Source organism: Leopardus geoffroyi, chromosome C3 (genome assembly GCF_018350155.1).
Source record: "Leopardus geoffroyi isolate Oge1 chromosome C3, O.geoffroyi_Oge1_pat1.0, whole genome shotgun sequence".
Lineage (NCBI taxonomy): Eukaryota > Metazoa > Chordata > Mammalia > Carnivora > Felidae > Leopardus > Leopardus geoffroyi.
Window position 1 is genome coordinate 54,199,477 of NC_059338.1, and position 23,197 is coordinate 54,222,673.

General features: G+C 40.2%; 1 protein-coding gene across 1 annotated transcript; it reads left to right on the top strand.

The window, feature by feature from the left end:
* Positions 1-304: 304 nt before the first annotated feature.
* On the top strand, positions 305-22,869 carry TNFSF4 (TNF superfamily member 4). The gene is made up of 3 exons (XM_045452890.1): positions 305-985; positions 17,795-17,843; positions 19,816-22,869. Exons 1-3 carry the CDS (start codon positions 497-499, stop codon positions 20,163-20,165), a joined length of 888 nt encoding a protein of 295 aa, XP_045308846.1. The 5' UTR covers positions 305-496; the 3' UTR covers positions 20,166-22,869.
* The last annotated feature ends 328 nt before the right edge of the window (positions 22,870-23,197 follow it).

Below are 23,197 nucleotides of genomic sequence, written 5' to 3' on the forward strand. Positions count from 1 at the left end.
AAGGCTGTCTAGCGCAGTGTCTGACAATAGTGGATGCTTGATATATACTAGTTTATTTATTATAATATAATGTACTAAAATCAGAGGATCTCCCTCCTTTATTGCTACATGATCCACCATCCTATTTTCTTCTTTTCTCTCACTTAAAGAACGGTCTGTGTGTGATTTTTAAAAAATATATGTATACATAATATATATAATATATATATAATATATATAATTATTTAAAAATATTATATATATATGTGTATATATATATATATATATATATATATATATATATATATTTGTACGATGGTTCAATGCTTAGTTACCTAATAAAGTGCAGATGAGAAATTACGTCCAACATCTTCCTTAAATCTCTTCTACAATTTAAGACATCTCAGGGAAGGGATAGAGGAACTCCTCCATCAACGGATCATGATTTTTATCTCTGTCAAGTGACCCACAATTTGGTTACTGGTGCAATGAGAAATTAAGAAATTAGCACACTTTTATGACTGTCATTTCGCAGTCACTCAAATCAGAACTGGAATGCCACAAAAACAACTCCCTGTTAGCCCAGAGAAAAAAAAGAAAGAAAGTAAAGGGGAAATTCAGATTAGTCACAAAGAAGTTCCCCCGCCTGCCTGCAGAAGCTGCAGTGTTAAAACTGAGAGAGTGTGCTCTGTTCTTTCAATTGCCTCTTATCTCTGGTCCCAGGACCTCTGTGTATTTTCTGATTGATAAGCTTTGTTTTCCTTTCCCCTCCTTCTTTGTGAGGAAGAGGTCAGTCCTCCATCAGGCTCCCCTTTGTTACAGTTTTCATCTTCCCTGCATCCAGATTGCGAAGATGGAAGGGGTCCAACCCCTGGATGAGAATGTGGGAAACGCACCAGGGCGAAGATTCCAGAGCAACAAGCTATTGCTGGTGGCGGCTGTAATTCAGGGGCTGGGGCTGCTCCTGTGTTTCACCTACATCTGCCTGCACTTCTATGCTTCCCAGGTAAGATGCTCCACTGGGCCCTTTGTTTCCTCCAGCTTGTGATGATGGTAGCTCCAGCAGCTACAGTCACTTGGAAATAGTCTGATGTCAAAATTCCTGATTGCCCCCCGACCTGCCCCTCAGGGATTGTAAAGTGTGGTCAAACACCCTCCTGTCTTTCTTTTCCTTCCTTCTTTTCAGTAGTGGCAGTGGTGGGGCACAGTGGAGGTAGGGCATGGGCACTGCTTCTGGATTCTTCTTTTCCTCGCAGTGCAAGAATCCTGACATTCCTTCATGAGCTGTCGCTTTGAAGCATGGAGCCACTGCTATACTTGCTTTACCCATTCTGTAGTAAGCATCTAGTCAGGGGATTAATATAAAAAGGAAACAAGAAAGGGACCAGTTCCACCTTTCCACTGCATTCATAAACCCCATAGGTGATTTGCTTTTTGAAGAATGCTGAACGTACCAACATTAAGTTCCTTTAAATAGCTAACCTGTGTTTTTTAAGGGCGGAGATGTGCATGTTCACGTGCATATGCATACATGGCCAAATGATGACCCCACCAACTTAATCAGAGATTGTATTTCAGCTATTCTCTGCCAGTCACAACCTACAGACATCACTTTGTCTTTTTCCCACTTTGTCCAATGCATTGTGTAGTGGGTGATCATCTTTCTAAGCATTTCCCCCACTTAATGCAGATATTCTTTCCCTTTTTCCTTCTCTTTGTTCTGATCCACTTTACATTATTTTTTAAATTTACTTGTTTATAACTACAAACATTATTAGGTCTTTAAGGATGTTCTTGACTACAAGAGATTCCACTGAAAAGGAAATAAATGTATAATCTTCCCATGGTCCCTTGTTGGGGCCAGTCTGATCATTCTTGTTTCCTTGGCAGGCTGCTTTGGGTTGGAAAAGCCTCTCCCTGGGAAAGGTGAGACAGTAGGAGCTTTCATTTCTGATGGCCATGTCAGAGACTGGGTACTTTAAATTAGACCAGGAGAAGATAAGCAGAGTCCTAGCCAATGCCTGGGCTTGTCTTTGTCTACCGGAAGTAGGGGTTTTTGGTGTATAGAGGCCGGCGGGAGTGCGGTTGTGATCACTGTACCGCAGAGAGGGCTCATGTTCCTAAATTCCAGAAGCGTAGCTGGTGTCATGTCAGGTCTGCAGACCAGCGAGCACAAGGTGCCAGTCCTCTCTTCATCCTGCCACACATTTCCTTCTCTGTGCAGAGCCCCTTGCGTGAAATTAGAGTAGGCGATTAGAGGGGAGGGCTGGGGGAGGAGCAACGTGTCCATGGCAGGATGCCTAAGACATAGACCGGAATTAGGCTTTTCTGAGAAGAAAACAAAGAGAATGACCAAAAATAGAACAGCTGAGTGCATTCACCAGGTCTAGGAGCCCTGAGAGTGCTTTTCAAACAACCACAGTGTTACATATTTCCTTACACCGTGGGATGATAAAAAGACAAGGCAGATGGCCCGTGTCAAGGCTCAACAATTGTACCAGGGCTCTGAGCAGGAAAGAGAAAAAGGTGAAACAGCTCTATAGCCAGCTGGTGGCAGGGCCGCCCTGGACTGTCAATACTTAGGAGATGCTGAGAAGGAGAGGGGTCCTTTCTGGCAAATCACCCAGTGACTAGGTGAACAGAGCTTGGAAGGAAACATAAGCACGAGTTTCTAGGATGCTCGAATTCACAGTGAGCCCATCGCTAGGAGAGAATTAGTTTCTGTGGTCCTGGCACAGAAATGGAAGCAAAGACCCAGGAGGTATGTTAGAGCTGTTTTCTCAAGAAATGTGCTCTCATATACTCAGGATACAAAATTTTTTTCTGGCACAGATATTTGAAATTCTTCACTTGCCATTACCTTTAATTTTTTTTCTTATTTCTTAGCTAGACTGTCTTAGCTAACATAATTTCTTGTACTGTTGTAGGACCAAGGGCAGCATAATGGGTCCTTACATTTAATCTCATTTAGTCTATTAGGGGGAAGGATAGCATAGATGGGTCACTCCCTGGAATTTGATCAAATGGTTGTGGCGGAAGTGTGTGTGTGTGAGTGTGCATGTAAGAAAGAGAGAGAGAGAGAGGAGAGAAGGGTGTAGAGTAGCTGTTGAAAAAGGGACATAGACTGGTAGCCTTCCTAAACTCATTGATAAGACTGTTTGGAATTTTGGTTGAAATGGGGTTGAAGGATGGGGTTGGTGGTGATGTAAATCAAACCCCTACTTTTATAAAACATGGTATTTCAGGGGTGTCTGGGTGGCTCAGTCAGTTGAGTGTCCGACTCTTGATTTAGGCTCAGGTCGTGATCCCAGGGTCATGGGGTCAAGCCCTGTATTGGGCTCCATGCTGAGCGTGAAGCCTGCTTAGAATTCTCTCTCTCTCTCTCTCTCTCTCTCTCTGCTCCTCTCCCCCACTCACACACACTCTCTCACTAAAATAAAATAAAAAACAAAAAACCCACATGATATGCCAGTGATGTGTTTAAAGGGTGAAATTGAGCTGAAATGTTGATCATTTTTCCAGTTAAACTGGATCTATTTTATTGCAGGAAAACATATTTGGAAAATAATCATGATTTTTCTTCATTTCCTAGATTTAACTTTTAGCTTTATAAAATAACTGCCTACATGTAGAGGTCTGTCTGTAAAAAAATACAGATATAGCTATTAAACTTCATTTGACAGTGGGCTTTCTCTTCAATCAAGTTTATTTAATAACCTTTTGTTTTCTCACCACTCTGTTGAGTTTTATTTACTTACGTGAAAAGCAGAAGTTTGAGTTTTTGAGATGCGAGAAAGAAAGATAGATCTTACCCACTCCTTCTGTAACTTCCCTCTTTGGGCCTTGATTTACTCATTTTAACACAAGGCAGTTGGATCACATGAACAGAAAGATCTCTTACAGCTCGATATCCTGTGAGTATGTAGTTCATATATATATTTGTAGAATGGGTATGAGGATTTGAGAAATACAAAATATAAGTAAACAGGTTTTTGTGTCTAAGCTTATGGATTTATGCTTCTTAAGAAGGGACTGGGGGAAATCAAATTTGCACATATATTTGTAACTTGTACTTATTCACATATCATACACATATCAGATAACTTAATATGGGTTAGCTAAATGCCTTATTTAGAAAGGGGAAAGAAGTGGATGCCTTAGAAGAATATTCATGACACAAGTTATAAAATTGAGTGCTTCTGTCACTAAAGCCAATAGACATTTTTAGATATTTATTGGGACTACCATTTAAAATATCAGGCTCCCAATTGTATCTGTAGTTTCATCTGGGAACAATGGCAGAAAAAAGTTGACCTATGAAGCATGGAGTTTGTGTAAATTATATCCATGTGTCTCAGGGCTTTTGAAGCCAGGGCTCTTATGAGATTTATACCACCTTCACTATAGCATTCTATATAGGTGAGGGCTTTTAGTGATAATTTTGTTTTGAGATAGAAGAAGAGAGAGAGAGAAAGAAAGAGAGAGAGAGAAAGAGAGAGAGAGAGAGAACATGCAAAATTGCATGTGTGAGCAGGGAAGGGGCAGAGAAAGAGGGAGACAGATCATCTTAAGGAGGCTCCACACTTAGCGGAGACTGACACCGAGCTCAATCTTGACCTGAGGTGAAATCAAGAGTCCGACACTTAACTGACTGAGCCACCCAGGTGTCCTTTTTTAGTGATGATTCTTCAGCAACCCCCCCAGTGAAAGTTTTACATTCCTTCCACTTCTACTGGTGGGAAGAACAAAAGTGGAGATGCTTGGAAAGTGAATTGACCTCTTCTGTACCAACAATGCCCAGGATTAGAATTCACAGTTTATTGATGAAATGTCAGGCTATAAGTTGGACTTTTATTTGTATCATTTAGGAAGAAACAGAGGTGTTTTTTCCTGAAAAATCTTGTCTCAGATTAGCTCAATTTAAATGCGTCCCCATGCAACCTAACAAGTTTTTAGAAATTCTTTTTTTTAATAACATGCAAATAAGTGATTTCTGATACAACTGAGTTTGCATTTCATAAACAATTCTGTGAGAATTGAAAAGAAACATCTGGAGGATTGAACTGATTTGTCATTAAATATTTCTCAGGTTTTTAGGGGAGGTACTGATAAAAACATACAGAATCTTTGGATTTTTGAGCAGGCATTAGACATAGCCTATCTAGAGATAAAACCCCATAAACTCAGAGACAGTAGAAGCTCGGGGATCAGGTAATGCTTCAGCTGATATTAGAAGAAAGAGGGGAAATTCTTTAAACAGACAAGAGAGATGGTGTTGGGTAGGGGCAGAAGGCTTCCTTGTTCAGAATGGTTGAAGTGTTCATAGGGAAAAGTGGCAGATGAGGCTGAAAACTTAGGCGGGGGCAGATCACAAAGGGTCTTGTCACTCTTGCCAAGGGGCACATTTATTTATTAATATGCAAAAGAAAATACAGGAAACATTACTAAAATTGTTGCTTCTCCAAATTTCGCTTCTCTACTGTGTGGCCTACTTATGGGCAAATACAGAAAGTGAATCAAATCTCATATGGCACTAGGGGGCACCACAGTAAAACTAACCATTCTCAGATTTATTTATTTATTTTTAAAGAGCCTATTTCTCAGGAAGCTAAGTGCTGATCCATGTGTAAGAGGATGAACAGTACCCGGGGGCCTAATATTGTTGACTATTTACACAGTGATGATATTTTCTCAGTGAAAAACTTAGATATATGTTCTCCACAGTGATGATATTTCCTAAATGAAAGTTTTAGCTACATGTTCTCACCCACATATTCAAAATAGGACAGAGTAATTTGGAGAGATCATGTTGGAAAATGTCACATACATATACAGATACAGAAACAAACATATCCACACATGCACGGGAGATCTGGAAAGCTTGGTATAGACCCAAGAGTATAATCTCCCGATTCCTTTTCTCTGATGTCAGCCCCTAACTACCAGCACCAAGTTAACCCAGCCTTGCCCAGGGCTGACCATCCTGCCCTTCCAATTCTATTTCTTTTAGTAGCAATTACTTCTGTGCCCTTCACTCTTACAGAAACTGCAGCTTTCCACTCTTCAGGGATTCTTCATTCATAGAAAATGAACATTAATCTTCTGGAGACATCTAGGCTAGAGAAGCCATGTGCAATATTGTTTTCTTTTTTTTTTAATTTTTTAAATGTTTATTTATTATTGAGAGACAGAGTGTGAGCAGGGGAGGGGCAGAGGGAGAGGGAGAGGGAGAGGGAGACACAGAATCCGAAGCAGGGTTCAGGCTCTGAGCTGTCAGCACTGAGCCTGACGCGGGGCTCGAACCCATGAACCGCGAGATCATGACCTGAGCCTAAGTCGGATGCTCAACCGACTGAGCCACCCAGGCGCCCCTGCAATATTGTTTTTATGTTATGTTTGGTGAGTGAAAATAAACAACTGAACTGCAAAGTAGAAAGGTTATTTCCCAGTCCCAGGTGAAATAGATGGTCCTGACACCCTATAGCTTGTGTGTTTTGTTTGTAACCATCCATACTTTTGATGTCCATATCTTTCCAGATGAAGGAATCAAAACACTTCCTTACATGAAATTACAAAACATCGCAAACTTTTGGAGGAGCTGTTGGTATACAGGAGAGAGTGTGCTGGACCAGAAACTAGATGACTGGTTCAGTCCAGCCTTTTAACTTCATGACCCTGGGTAAATTCTGTAAAATTCCCAGAGCATCAGTTTAATCATTTCCAAAATCAGAATTTGGTTGTTGTGAGGAGCAAATGTTGTGTTGCAGAGCTTTGTAAATGCTAAGATTATTATTATCATTATTCACGAACATGCTTCCATAGGGCTAGGACCATTAAAATGTTTACTTTGTGGCATGTATACACATGTATGCACGCCCCGTGACCTCAGAAAGCGTATCATAGTTAAGGTTAACCTTAGCTTCATGAACACTGACTTTGCTACTGTAATTTTTAGGATTAAAAACAAGTCCCAAAACCCTTGTAATAATGCTAGCATTTCTGAACATAGATTTCTAAGTGAGAGCCCACAGCTGGGTGGGAGAAAAGAAGAGCAAAGGGGAGAAATTTATGAAGGCATAACAGTGTTATCGGGTTAGCATCTGAAAGTGGTTCAGAGATCTAAAATGACACACTTAGAACATGCCTATTCCATCTCCCCCCCCCCCCCCAGTTTGGTATATTTTATCCAATTCTCCAATGACTTGGTTGCCAAATAGAGTCGGAAATTACGTCTAGAAAAAGCATGCCATCTTTTTCATGATACCGGAAACATTGGGGATAGGGCTAGCATAATCAAATTTGCTTTCCGCAGACCTTTCATTCTAAGATGTAGCTTAGGTGGCTTGTTAATTGTATAAATTTGTCTAGCTTTGGTAACATGTAAATGCTATTTAAGAACATACTCTGACCGATAGAAAAATGGACAGTAGACTCAACTTTAATTCTCCCAACACTAATGTAGTGAGCATTATATATGATAGTAATGCTTCCTTCATTCCCTAAATGCAAACTGTATATGTGGGGAAGTGAGAGTCCAGTGAGTTTAAATGGTGTACTCTCAGGGCTGGGCTTTCCTGTAGGTATAGCTATGGCAGAGCCAGAGAAACCATCAAAGATCTGGATGAAGATGAGAGTGTCATAAAAAATTGAAAGCAAGCAGCAAAAACAGTCATTAAGGGCAAATATAAAAACCTGCTGGGTTATAAAATAAGTTGTAAAACACATACTGTACAGTTAAGTATATATATAAAATATATTTATATATTTTATATTGATATATTTTATAAATTTATAAATATATGTTTTGTATATAAAATAAATTTTGAAATACTCATGTGGGGGCGCCTGGGTGGCTTGGTCGGTTAAGCGTCCGACTTCGGCTCAGGTCATGATCTCACGGTCCATGAGTTCAAGCCCCGCATTGGGCTCTGTGCTGACAGCTCAGAGCCTGGAGCCTGTTTCAGATTCTGTGTCTCCCTCTCTCTCTGCCCCTCCCCTGTTCATGCTCTGTCTCTCTCTGTCTCAAAAATAAATAAACGTTTAAAAAAAAAAAAAAAAAAGAAATACTCATGTGTTGGGTGCTTAGTGTTTTTAGCTTCAAACTCCCCAAAAGTTCCTAACCTGGCCCTGTATACGGTACAATGAAGACTGGGAACGCCAAGATCTTTTTGGAGGGATAACTGAGGACTGTCATTCCTACTGTTATTTCCAATAACAGCCCCTTGTTTTTGCAGATCTTTTCTGTACTTTTGTCCTCACTAATTCACTACCACCTTGAAGGCAGTTACACACATATTTGTGTCCAGTTTTTCAATGAGAAAATGTGAGGCTTGAGAGACTTGCTTAGGTTTACATAGAAAAGTCAGGGTTAGAAATTAAGACGAGGTCTAAATTCTAGTCCTGTCTCTTTCCATTACACTTGGCTAAGACTCCATGACTCTTGGCTTTACAAATTTTGTCTGGCTGTTTTAAAATTTGTTTCCTTTTCTGGCATTCGTAGTTTTTGAGGAGAAATTGAGGGAAAGATTTATGACCTAGTATGGAGGAGGAAGATTCTTTTCTAAAAGAGAGTTAAATCTATTTATGCCAATGTAGGTAACACGATCAATGAAGCTTTAACAGTTGCATAATACCTTATGGTTGTTTTTATAAGACGGAATATTGGATGTCTGGTATATTCATAGATGAGAAAGGGGACCTCAATTTGGGTACTAGCTCATCTTTTCTTTTCTGAGCCCGATTTTCTCTCTTTTATTATTATTATTATCATTTTAAATTATAAGGAGATTAGACTACATAATCTCCCTAGGCCTTCGTAATTCCGTCAGTCTCTGATTCAAAGATTTACTTTAATGTGAAAGTGTGATTTGCCACTACTTGTAAATACCTATTCAATCATGTGTTAGTTTTTTAGAGCTGCCATGATAAATTACCATAAACTAGGTGTCTTAAAACAGCAAACAGGGGTGCCTGGGTGGCGCAGTCAGTTAAGCGTCCGACTTCAGCCAGGTCACGATCTCGCGGTCCGTGAGTTCGAGCCCCGCGTCAGGCTCTGGGCTGATGGCTCAGAGCCTGGAGCCTGTTTCCGATTCTGTGTCTCCCTCTCTCTCTGCCCCTCCCCCGTTCATGCTCTGTCTCTCTCTGTCCCAAAAATAAATAAACGTTGAAAAAAAAATTAAAAAAAAAAAAAACAGCAAACATGTATTTTCTCACAGTGCTGGATGGTAGAAGTTCAAAGTCAAAGTCTTTTGAGGGCCATAGAGAAGTCTTTCCTCTGAAGGCCCTAGAGAAGAGTCCTTCCCTGCCTCTTTCTGGCTTCTGGTGACTCCCGGGAGTCCTTGATCTTCCTTGGCTTGTAGTTGCATTACCCCAAGCTCTGTCACCGTCTTCGCCTCACCATCTCCATGTGTGTACCACTGTGTCCTCTCCTTTTGCTTTAAGGACACCAGTCATATTGGATTTAGGGCCCACGCTAATCTAGTTGGTCCCATGCTAACTTAACTAATTACATCTGCAAAGGCCCTATTTCCAAAGGAAGTCACAAACTGAGCTTCCAGATGGACATGAAAGGTGGGGGGGGGGGGGGGTGACACTATTCAAACCACTACAAATCTCTTATTCATTTACTTGTTTAACAATATCTATGATTATTATTTTCCTGTCAGACACTGAGGAAACAGTGGTGAGTGAGATATGGTCTTCTTTGCCCTCCCAGAGTTTCCAACACAGTGGGGAAACAATATGGTTAAAGAAGCAATAACAGTGTGTGAGACATACTGGGTAACCACATAGGGTACAGTGAGAAACTTCAGTAAGAAGCTTCACAGAAAGCTATCTACCTATGTCAGTACCTGGTTTCTTGACTGGGAGTATAAAGTGAGCACACTCCTCTTTTGCATTAGATGCTTTACTTCTCTTCCATTCCTTAAAAGAAAGGCTTTAGTTTTTTTGAAAACAACTTTTCAAGTTTTGTTGACATAAAATGTTACATTAGTTTCAGGTGTACAACAGAGTGATTCAACCTCTCTATACATTTGCTGTGTTCACCACCTATCTCCATATATTCCTGTACTTTTTACTCCCATGACTTATTCATTCCATAACTGGAAGCCCCTGTCTCCTATTCCCCTTAACCCATTTTTCTGAACCCCCTACATCCATCAATTTGTTCTCTGTATTTATAGATCTGATTCTGCTTTTATTTATTTATTCATTTTGTTTTTTAGATTCCATATATGAGTGAAAACATACAATATTTGCCTTTCTCTGTGTGATTTATTTCACTTAGCATTGTACCCTCTAGGTCCATCCATATTGTTGTAAATGGCAAGATCTCACCCTTTTTATGGCTGTATAATATTCCACTATCTATATCTGTATCTATATCTATATCTATATCTATATCTATATCTCTACCTACCTACCTATCTTTATACCTATTAGGAAAGGCTTTAGTTTAAGATGTCATTGTCACCACCATGATCATCCCATGATGATTTTTATCAGTTACCAATCCCAGCTTTCAGCAGAATACAGGTTGAGGATTATTTAGGCTCATGCAAATGAGGCTAAGAGCTTCACTGCACAAAGAACACTAGAGATATCTTTGATTGTTCACTAACCATCAGAAGGAGCCACTTGAGAAGGAGACCTACTGCTTTTATTAAGGAAGAGAGATTTATTGTGTTGAAAAGATCTGTTCAAAGGTCTTCTTATCACCCAGTCTCCCAAGGTTTCTCTTGAATGTTGTGATTTGCTGAATCTCTGACATGGAAGAGTTCATGGGCATTGTTTATTCCACAGTGTGAATAAGCACTTCTTACTGCTTTTTCCATCAGTTTAACTGAGGTTGGACATCAAGATGAGGAAATTAGAAACTGAGAAAGAGAAGGGACTTATAGATGGCTTCAAACCAGACCCAGGTGTTCCTATTCCCAGATGAATGCCTTGTCCGGTTCTACTAAGTTGCCCTCCCAAGGCAACAATCCCTCCTTTTTGTATAGCAAGTGAAATGGGGAATGAGTGACTTCAAATAGAAATATATTGTTTGTGATAATTTTGCTATTCCCTTTGTACTCAAGGAAGAATGAGGCAATTTCAAAAAACCTTGAGCAGTGTATAATGTTGGCTACAGCCAGTGTCAGCTCTATGTGCTTATGTGATTATGTAGCCACTAGCTAAGGTCTGGGCATAGTCTAAGGGGCTAAGTTCCACCTTAGCTCAGCAAATATTATTTACTGAATGCCATTATGTTTGATGCATTGTAAGACTCATAATCATACAGTGGGTACATTGTTAACAGAGCCTTCCAGTTGCTTAGAGACTAAGCTTCTACAAGGATATTATGGTGGAGACTTAATCATTGGGGTGAAGAAGGGTGTTCTTAAAAATGTTTTGGTAGGGGCGCCTGGGTGGCGCAGTCGGTTAAGCGTCCGACTTCAGCCAGGTCACGATCTCGCGGTCCGTGAGTTCGAGCCCCGCATCAGGCTCTGGGCTGACGCTCAGAGCCTGGAGCCTGTTTCCGATTCTGTGTCTCCCTCTCTCTCTGCCCCTCCCCCGTTCATTCTCTGTCTCTCTCTCTGTCCCAAAAATAAATAAAACGTTGAAAAAAAAAAAAATGTTTTGGTAGACTCCTCTGCCAATGTACTTTAAGGACTTCCCCAGTTAATCTGGAAAGGGAAACCCAGATATAAGAATACCCTTCCCTTGGGGATATAATTGGTTGTCTTAGGTCAGTCATATAATTTTGAAGGTATGTTCATGTCACCTGGATGCTTATGCTTCATTTGGTTGTTTACCTGAATACCTGGATTCCTCTTAGGAATCTGTTAATTGCTAAGCACTGAGGACAATGGAACCACAGTTCTTGTTCTCTGAGATAGGAGAGGGTCAGTAAATGGCTCTTTGAGAGATCTCCATTACTAAGTTTGGCATGAAGAGTGGAAGTGGTTAGAGAAAGCAGGCTACATTAGGATTTCACATGGGTTGTGTAGTTGGGAAGAGAATAAATAGTAGGAGAAAAATTACAGCAAAAAGGTGCCAGCAGTCACGGTGAAAGGTGGGGAGGAGCAAGAGAAAGTGTTTGGACGACAATTAAAATGGCTCTTCTTTGTGTTCATTAAATCCCCCACAAAAGACTCTTTATTAGAAGAGGTTTTCAAGGCCATACCTCTTCATCTCTAAGAAATGTACCTTTGGGGATATGGTTTTATGAATACAGAAGCCTCCCTGGCCAAAGTACCAGTTTTTGCCCATTCTTCTCATTCCTTTCTGAGTGGGCTCGTGAACTTCCCCGATCAGAGGCAGGCCCTTCCCTTTGCAAGGAGGTTGTTTCCACCGAGTGCACACACACATGCAGCAGGATGAGAGTCTACCTCCCCAGCCTACTGTAATGAGTTAAGTATGGAAAATTCCATCTTTCTTTTCAGAGGCTCCTTGAGACATACACCAACAGCTTGTGAGGTTGTGCTTTCATGAGCTCTCAGGTCTTCTCTACTGACATGCAGCCTAAGGTGGATGAGGCTCACATTCAGTGCAAGATGGCATGGTCAACTGGGGAGTCCCCCTTACAGATCTCTTTCCCCACCATCCAACACTGATTCACACCCCAGCGCACTCCCACGTAGGATCCTGACACTGTAGCCTGACATCAAGTGAGGAAGGGCAAGGCCCACATAGTAAGTGTGGAGTCCACTTCCTGCTTTCATATTTGATGACTATCATTCCCTCCTGCCACAGATGCCCCTCTCCAGGACAAATGCCAAATGAGTATAAAGGTGGCAGCCTCCTGCCACATCCCAGTGAGTCAGAATTAGAAACTCACACTCTCCCAAGATGAGCCCTTGAATGAAGCATCACATTTTTGGGAACTCGGTACAGACTGCTAGGTAAACTCTAGCCATCAGATACGTCCCAACCATGTTCTTGGACAGTTCAGTGCTCAAGATGCTAAGAGAGGCCAGGAATGGACCTAATTCTGGCTCTTGTTTGCAGCACCTGCTTGCTTCCTACTTTGTACTTGTTCATGGGCCTGCTGCTCCATGCCAGGACAACTGAACCTAATCAGAGCCTCACTAGAAGTTTTGCCAACCTGTACAATACAGACGACCTTGTAGAGTTGTCTGAAGAGCTTTGTTTCTGGACAACTTCTGGATATTTTGAGATATATATGAATATTTTGACAACTGTGTAAAACCTAATATTTATTCCTCATTAGTATTATGATGAAAATAATTCAAATTAATCTTGGACCCTCTGACAAATGTTTTCATAGGTTTTGTGTTTTTTTTTTTTTTTTTTTTTTTTACTCTTAAGATAATATAGGATAAAGTGAAAGGTTATTATCAGGGACTGGAGTTCAACCAAATTCAAGTTAATACCTGTTTATTTGTGAGCAAGTTCTTAAGAGCATTGATTCTCATTTTCCTATCTGTAAAACATGGGTTGTTATTATTCATACTTAATAGGATTATTTTGAGCAGCAAATGAGGTAATGATTCTGAGAAAGAACAACCTAATGCATGGCATGTTATAAGTTCTTAGTGAATTTTTATTTTTTTTCTTGAATACCAAGAATGGTCTCATTTCTAGACCTTTCTTCCATAGAATGTCTTTTGCTTATCTGGTCCCTTTCTCTCTTTCAAGGCCTCTGTCCAAGTTTTTTCTCCTTGAGCTGCCAAAGCCTGCAGTGACTTTTGTTCTCTGGAACTTTTTCGCATACACTATCTATTGATGTTTCCCAAAGGTTTTATGTAGAGGGAGGGCTTTATTTCCTCAGCTGGCATATGTTTGTCAAAAATAAGAATTGTGTGTTCTATTCCTTTGTGTTCCCAGAGTTGAATGAATGCCTGCCACACAGCAGATACTCAGTAATTGTCGATGCTGTTTCAAACCACCAAATAATATGACAATCATATTATTCAATCAACTACCAAATAATTCAGTAGAACAAACATTTCTTGTTTGCATCAAGCAAACGATTTCCTTTATACTTATGCTTCTGAGACCACTTCATTCCAACATCAGGACTATACTTTTTCTGATGTGCTTGACCTACATGAGTTTGGATTTCACCTTTAAGAATGATGTGGGTTCTTCAGACTTTCCAGCTTGTTCTTACATGGAAGCTCTCTGAGACCTTTGATATTTTCCCTTTTCTTTTAGTATGTGGAAAGGATCTGAGGATTTTGCTTTTCATCATGGTAAAAAAGACCATGTTTGTTTGTATGTGGGTAAAATAAATATCTTCTGATTGTTTTCTGGTAATTCTTTCTCATTAGGCCCGGATGCTTTTGTACTGTTTCCTTGGGTTATGAGAGCCAAAGAGCTAATATTTCAGGGACTTTGATAGTCTTTATTCACTATTTTAATAATTCCTTCATTTCATACTCATATATAAGGCTTGAGTAGTGTTGTGCTGAATAAATTAAGAACATGACATGGATCTTGTCTTCCATGTGCATCTGAAAATAACAGCTGACATTTGTCGACTCCTACAATATTCCAGGCCATGTGGTGAAAATTCACAAACATTATATTATTTAATCTTCTTTCACTCTAAGATATAGATTTTATTATTTCCATTTTATAGGTGAAAAAACTGAAATTTAGCAAGTTAGTACCAATTTCCCAAAGTCGTACAGCTAAATAGTCTTGTAGAGCAGATGAGACGTATGGTGGTAGAGTGGAAGTCAATAGAGAGTTTTTGTTTTATTTTGGTTTTTACCTTAGGATCCACTCTTGGTGCTGTACATTTTATAGGTTTTAACAAATGAATAACGGCATGTGCCCACCATTACAGTGTCATACAGAATAGTCTTACTACTCTGAAACTTCTGTACTTACCTACTCATCTCCCCCTGCTCCCTAACACCTGGCAACCACTGATCTTTAACTGTCTCTATGGTTTTGTCTTTTTCAGAATGTTCTGTATTCAGAATCATACAGTATGTGGCCTTCTCAGATTGGCTTCTTTCACTTAGTAATATGCATTTAAGTTTCCTCCGTGTCTTTTCATGGCTTCATAGCTTATTTCTTTTCAGCACTAAGGGTCCAATGTCTGGATATATCACAGTGTATTTATACATTAACTTACTGAAGAACATCTTAGCTGCTTCCAAGTTTTGACAATAATGAACAAAGCTGCTATAAACATTCATGTGAACAGAGTGACTTTAAACACTCACTGTGCGAGTGCAGAAGCCAAAAATCAGTTCCTGATTTAGGCCTTGAAGGTGGTGATATTTTGATGGATGGACACAGATGGAGGGACATTTTTGGCAGAGAGAACAAAGAAGGCAAATATATTTCAAATGCTCGCCAGCCTGATTGCTGGGTGCTTTCACATGTTTCTTACTTAAACTTCACAGTCATCTGGAACATTCCCATAGCAATTATTATGCCATAGTTTCACACAGATGAAGACTAATGCTCAGAAATAGTATATAATATCTCCAAATACACAGAGCTAGATAAGTCACAATTTGAACTGAATCTGACTCCCAAGTCTGTGCTCTCTGTCTCATCCTACCAGGCTCTAGTCAAGGGCAAAAAGATTGGAGAAAATGGTTGGCTAGAGCGTATGACATGGAAAGGATATGTGTGGTAATAAAGCTTGACAAGGAGGTTGGAGCCAGGCAATGGAGGGTCTGTTGGGAGGGTGGTTCAGGGCAGTGGGGTAGTGAGTGTGAAGAATCAAATATGGAGGACGAAGGGAAAAGTGGAAGGGCACAGAAGAAGAGGAAAGGAGAATCTTATTTTATTTTACAACATTTCCTAGACTTAATGGTATTGATGCCAGTAAGAAAACTTCTGAGAATATGTAAATGTCTAATACTGGTCAATCTTCAGGAGAAGAAACAGGAAACCTGAGCCTGGAGTTCTGTTAGATCTACCCTAGAGAGGAAGTCACATTGGCTTTCCTTGGTCTCAGAGAATGTCCTCTTGGTTATAACCACCCCTACTTCGTAAGGGTACTTCAAAACATTCAGAACTTCCTTTGATTTGCAGAGAGCGTTTGGAGAATCAGTCAAATAAATAAGTCATGAGGGCTTTTAGATCTCAGAGCTTGATGTAAACTTGGACGAAGAGCCTTCATGTTTTTCTCTTTTATTAAAATTGACTTAGCACTGCAACTTTTAAAATCCAAATCATGGACAGTTAATGCTGGAAGAAATGCCTGTGATCTTCTGGCAATTTTTAAAGATGAAAAAACTGACTTCTAGGAAAGTTATGAAACTTGCCTGGGATGACATTGTACCTGCCCCACTGACATTAAAACCAAGGTTGCTGCATGCTGAAATGTGGCCATTCATGCTGGGACCAACCAGCTAGAGAGCATTGGGAGCATTTATTTACCCAGGGGATTATGGTGATAATGTAATATGCCCTTTGAGAGGCCCTCTTCCAGAACATTGCCTTAAGCATGAAGGATACTAATTTAGCTGTCACAAATAGTTCATGGAGGGGACAGACTCTCAAATCATCCTAAATCAACAGCTCTCTCCATGTGCTTACCACTGGCAGCTCTCAGAAAGGCTCTCCCTTCTTCCTACGCTGCCTGTTGGTTTCAGCTTGGTAAGGCTTGTGATGGGAAGGCTTAGAAGGGAAGTAGGGGATTCCCTTCCAGAAGGGAAGTGTGGGCAGTCCCCAGTGGAATCTGCTTGACTGCAGCCACTGGTGTGCCAGGAGAATGGGAAGCAGGGATTCCACACCCCAGGGTATGAAAACAAATCCCTCCCCATGCCTTTGAGCAAAATGTCTTGCCAAAAATAATCTGTGAGAAGAGATGTTGTTCCAGGCAGGAGCAATAGGTGGTGCTTTTTGTTTTTCTTTTTAATATCCTTTTTTAGTAGGTCATACAAGCATATGGTACAAAATTTTAAAAATATAAAAAAAGTAGACCATGAAAAGTAAGTGTCCCCCCATTCCTGACCTCAGGCTTCCAATTCCATTTTCCAGAGGCAATATTTATGATCTGTTTTCTGAGAATTCCTTCAGATATATTTAATGCCCATACAAGCATTATTAATATTTTTTAACGTGAATGGTAATATATTTTATACATGATTCTGCCCCCTTTTTTTCACTTCATATATTTTGGAGATTGCTCCATATTGAACTGCTTTGTTCTTTTAACCATCATATTACTATAGACATTTCATTTATTCAGGCTTCCTTTCTTCATTATTTTACCTCTCTTGCTGTTGAGTACTCGCTTGGTTCAAGTTAGGTTTTTCAAGCCATTAAACAAAAGAGAAAGAGCCAATGTTAGAAATATATGCACTCAAATCTACTGAATTCTGAAGGATTAGACCAGTTTCTATGGCCCATATGATCTGAAGACAGGATAGTCTTATTCCTGTGTTGCAGTGAAAGAAGTAGCCAGGAAGCTTCCAGAATTCACTCCCAGTGCATCCTGGGAGTTTGTGGCCATGGTGGAATGACTGATCACAGCCTTCTGTATGAGAGGATCTCTATGACTGAATGGATTTCTCAAGATGACTATTAAATGCTCTGTTATCCAAAATGGGAAAGGGGGGCTCAGAGAGACAAAACAATATACTAGAGATGGGTTTGGCAGAGGTGAGGACAGATCTTAGATGCTTGCATGACAGAATACTCCTGGCTCATCTTAGGAAATGTTATAGAAAAGCAAGGGAGCAGGTATAAGTCTGGGTCTAATTTTCATAGAAAAAATGGTCTCTCGTCAAGTCATTCCTTCTATAGCTCCTGCATTTCTGCTTCATAGGATATGACTTGTCAATTTCATTTGTTCACCTTTTTTCCTAAAAATATATCCTTTTTCCTCCATCAGGTGCCACCTCAGTATCCTCCAATTCAAAGTATCAAAGTACAATTTACCAGTAAGTATTGTCCAATTGATTCATGTTTTTCTTTAAAAAAAATGTTTATCCATTCATTCTGAGAGAGACAGTGAGCAGGGGAGGGACACAGAGAGAAGGAGACAGAGAATCTCAAACAGGCTCCACACTGCCAGCATGGAGCCCTATGTGGGGCTCAATCTTACAAACTTTGAGATCATGACCTGAGCTGAAATCAAGAGTTGGATACTTAACCAACTGAGCCTGATTCATGCTTTTAAATGAATCTTCTTTCTAGTCTCTTAATTTCTTCCCCAAAACAGGATCTCTTCCCATTCTTTGGGAAGTATGAAATCCTGCAATTGTTAGAGCCTGCATGCTGTTTTCATTAGGGACAAAGAAAATGTATAAAGAATAAAAGGGAGTAATTAGTTACCAAATATATGCTTGTAACTATTAATCACTTTATATGCCTCTCAGGAAACCTCTGAATAGGAATTATTCTCATTTTTCGTAGGTAAGAAAACTAAAGGATGACTTTCCGACACATCATTTCCCACTAAGTTGATTATAGGACAATATTCTGTCTTAATGAGAGTTGGGAGGTCCCAAATATGAAGGCAAGGTGATCCACTATTAGGAGAGCATTATTTGGATCCATGATTAGTATTAGGACAATCACCAGTAGTTTCTATATGGATATTCATTTGTTTCATTCATTCCCTTCATTTGCCTGAAGGGAAGTATATCTTGCCCTCCAAAAGTGGTCTTCATTTTCAATTTAAACTATGCCACCTGGGCCTGATGCAAATCAAGAATTAATTGAATTGTGCCCAAGAGTGGGGACTATTCTTTCCTATGACTAAGGGACATGGACTAGAGTGGGTAATCTGAGATGTGGTTGCTTGGCCATTCACAATGATATTGTGGCTGAAGTAGAAATAAAAGAAATTTAGTCTTTTTGCCTTACACTTGGAATGGCCCTACACAAAGCTACCAAAGCTATCAATCTGTGTCCTCCCCCATTCTTTATCTTCTCTCTCCTGTGGTAGTAACTTTCCCCAAAGCACTTTCCAGGAAAAACTAGCAATAAAAAGGTAAAATGGAGAAGCAGGTCTGTGTTCTTGAACTCTTCCACCTACATCATATCGAGCAGAACTGAGCCCACAGACATTCTGTAATGGCGGCATTATCGAACTTAAGTTCGAACTACTGCTAGCAAAGACCAGTAGTAAATGCTGTTGATAAGTCCAGTGCCCAGGGCATGTGGCAAACTTGCACTTCACAGTCAGGTGGAGAGAGGATAGGGCAGCATTAAGAGCAATTGCTTTGGGGGCGCCTGGGTGGCTCGGTCGGTTGAGCGTCCGACTTCGGCTCAGGTCACGATCTCACGGTCCGTGAGTTCGAGCCCCGCGTCGGGCTCTGGGCTGATGGCTCAGAGCCTGGAGCCTGCTTCTGATTCTGTGTCTCCCTCTATCTCTGCCCCACCCCTGTTCATGCTCTGTCTCTCTCTGTCTCAAAAATAAATAAATGTTAAAAAAAAAATTAAAAAAAAAAAAGAGCAATTGCTTTGTGTGAACGGGGTGTGCAGGCCCTGGGCAGGGGCACTCCTGCTACCCTTTGCCCTTGTCTATTCATTGAAAAAGGAAGGAAGCACTGAAGTGGCAACACCTCCTGGTTTTGAAAAATCGGAGAAACTTTGAAGTGCCATTTCCCGCCACTGGTCTGTTGCGACCACTGCCAATTGCTCTAACCTCTTAGTTTTTGCATCCAGCTCCGTTCTGAAATCCTCTTGGCCACTAGTATTAGCTTTGCCTCTTCTTCCATTCCCCAGGTAAAGCAGACTCCAACCCTCATGTGGAAACACAGTGCTCTCCTTCTTTTATTCTTTTCAAAAATCTTTCCCGATCATGTTCTCTTCATATGTTTTTAGATGTACTGGAAGATTGTTGCCCAATGCTGTGCTAAGAAATCATTCTTTTTTTTTTTTTTCTTCTTGCCCTCCCCTCCTTAGAGTGTGGGAATGGGACAGGTTGCATCATCACATCCCCAAACAAGGATGAAACCATGAAGGTGCAAGACAACTCAATCATCATCAACTGTGATGGGTTTTATCTCATCTCCCTGAAGGGCTACTTCTCTGAGGAGCTCAGCCTCAGCCTTTATTACCGGAAGGGTCGGAAACCTCTTTTCTCCCTGAGCAAGGTCAAATCTGTCAACTCCATTGGAGTGGCCCATCTGGCTTTTAAGGACAAAGTCTACTTTAACGTGACCACTCACAATACCTCCTACAAAGACATCCAGGTGAATGGTGGGGAATTGATTGTCATTCTTCAAACTCCTGGTGGATTCTGTGCCTACTGAGGACCTGAGGGCTGCACCTAAGCCTGGCACCAGCAAGAACACTGAACTGGGGTTGGACAGGACTCTGATTCTTCTGTGGGAGTGGAGAAGTCGTCCTAGCTTAGCCCCCATATATGGCCACACGGGATGTGACCAGAAGCAGATGCCCTAACTCAGGGATATTTAAAACTTATTTTACATACGAATTAACTTTATTTATCTTCACATCTTCTAAATCACCTATCCCTCATCCCTGATGGTTGCCTCAAGCTTACTAGTTACCTCTACAAAAATGAGAAAATAGGTGCCCCTTCCTTAAGGCACATTATTTCTATTGATCAGGAAATTGTCATAATAAACTTTTTTTATTGAAAAAGACACTTGACTACCCTTTGCTGGAAATTTGACATCTGGCTTTATCAAAATGAAGAGGACAAAGGAAGGGGACATGAATCTGTCAAAGGTGGTATCTCTCCAAGATGAAATTAGTTGCTATTTGCATAGTACCTAAATACTTCTCTCATTTGGTGGAGTTCAAAAGGAAAATCATCTTGAGAACAGCTGCCAGGACTTGAAGACAGCCAGCTAAAGAATACGCTGTGCTCTGGGCTTTTTTTTTTTTTTCTTTGCCACTTTGCTTTTCCAGCCTCCAATGTAATTAATAGAGATTTCCCTTCAAAGATGCTATGAAAAATGTAATCAGAAATTTCAGGAAAACTGTAAGAGATTTTTCCAAACTCGGGAGAGCAAGATAATTTATTGTGAGGGTTATCTTTATCGCATAGGAGAGCAGTGAAACTGGGACATCTCAGGGTAAAAGTCAGTAAGAATTTAAATAGTCTGGGAAGGAAAAGACATAAGCAGGAGGAAAAGCAACCCATGTGCATTCTCCTGCTTATGCTGAATATATAATCAGCTCCATTTCTTGTACATGTATACCACATTGCTAGCTTAAAAAATGAAGCAATCCTTTTCTTAAACACAAATTTATGTTGAGACACTGAGAAGCTATTATATGAAAAATACTGACATCTGTCTACAAACACCGTCATATCATATATGATCTCACATTGATAACTGAGACTAGAATGACCAATAATCAGCCAATACCAATAGGGGAAAAGATCCACTTATTTTTAATTTAAACATCCCTCTGGATGCATCAGGCTTATGGCACTGTGGACAAACTTCCAGATGATTTGTAAGAACTCAAATTTTTGATAAAATTTTTAAATGGCAGCAAATGTTCTTCTCCCATTTTAAATAGAGTGTATAACATAACATAGAATCTTTCTGGATGGTTCTGTGTCATCACAGTGATTGTACAGTGATGTCTTCAGGATCTCCAGAAAGGTGGAAGGCAGTGTGCCCCTACACTAAATGGCCTCAATTACATTTTGACTTTTTCCTATCTATTTAACACAGTTTCCATGTGTTTTATCTATGTCCACCTATGTTCCTGCACCCTCTATTTTAATCTGTTATGGAGAGAAGCTAAACAAAGATGCATCATAAAAAGAAGCTAAATAAGAGAAATTGTGCATAAGAGTAACCAAGCTCTGAGTGGCTGCCAAGGCAGTCACATACTCATGATCATGATCATGACCATGAGCATAATCATAGGTAAACATTAGTGGAGGGTCTGCTGTGGACCAGGCATTGGACTAAATGCTTTACATGAATTGTTCTGAGCAAGATACTCTATGACATTTGTCTTAACTACTCAGAGAATTAAATCTCTGTGTGTCGGTGTGTGTAGGGTGTGTGTGTGTGTGTGTGTGTGTGTGTGTGTGTGTGTGTGTATTTCTTTGTTATTGACTATGGTCTGCAAAGTTGAAGTTACTCAATGGGTGATATCTAATAAGTAAATGTTTATGACTTAGATAATATTTAAGAATATATATGTTTACTTTTTAAAGTTTGAAATGTCTAACTATATTTCTCCTGGACATGCACATTCCAGGCCTAAGCATAATTGTTCTGTGGGTTATCTGTCTTTGGTGTCATGGTCCTTCCTCACAGATGCCCACTCCCTTTGGGTACACGTGGCTTGCTCTTCCCATGCTGGCCTCCTTTGGCCATGCAGGGATTTTATTTTGCCATGCACCAGCTTCACCCCCTCTCCCACTTCTACCCATCAAAATATGTTTGTCCTCTTTAAGTCATTCCTTCAGAAAGATAATTAACCCTTCTTCGGAGACAACAAAGTTTTTTGGAAAGAGAGCTGAATGAAAAGTCAGGAGATTGAAAACCTAATTTGATTCAGTCAGTAACTAGCTATGTGACCTTAAGCAAGTAACTTCCCATTTTTGGATCCTGTTTTCCTCTCCTGTTAAATGATCATTTTAGAATCTTATAGTGCTAACTGTGAATGTACATACTAAATGTCTACATACTGGTTGCTGTGAGTCAAGATGTATAGCCTTGGATTTTTTTTTCTTAGACAAACTAACATCTTCACTCAGCCTTCTTGAGGATTCTTCCAAAAAGCAGCTGCAATCGTTACTTAGTAACTTTCTGTTTAGGGGATGGCTTAAGGGATTCCAATCTTGATCCAAAATCATAATTTGTTCTTAAGCATACTGGGCAGGTCCCCTATTTTAAGACATAATTTTGTAGTTAGTGCTTTTCTGGCTCTCAGGAAGTATTAATATTGATATTAATAATATAGATAATAATAATATTGATATTTACATGGAAACAAATAAAAGATTTCAGAATTCACTACTGGCTAAAGTGCTGCAGTTTTTATTTATCCTTCTCTTCCTTTCTTTGTTATGATCAGCTAATTCCTTGATGAGGGAAGGATGGGGCACGTGTTCCAGTTTCCTAACTGCTTCCAATTTCTTTTTTTTTTAATTAAAAAAAATTTTTTTTAACCTTTATTTACTTTTGAGACAGAGAGAGACAGAGCATGAATGGGGGAGGGGCAGAGAGAGAGGGAGACACAGAATCGGAAGCAGGCTCCAGGCCCTGAGCCATCAGCCCAGATAGAGCCCGACACGGGGCTCGAACTCACGGACCGCAAGATCGTAACCTGAGCTGAAGTCGGA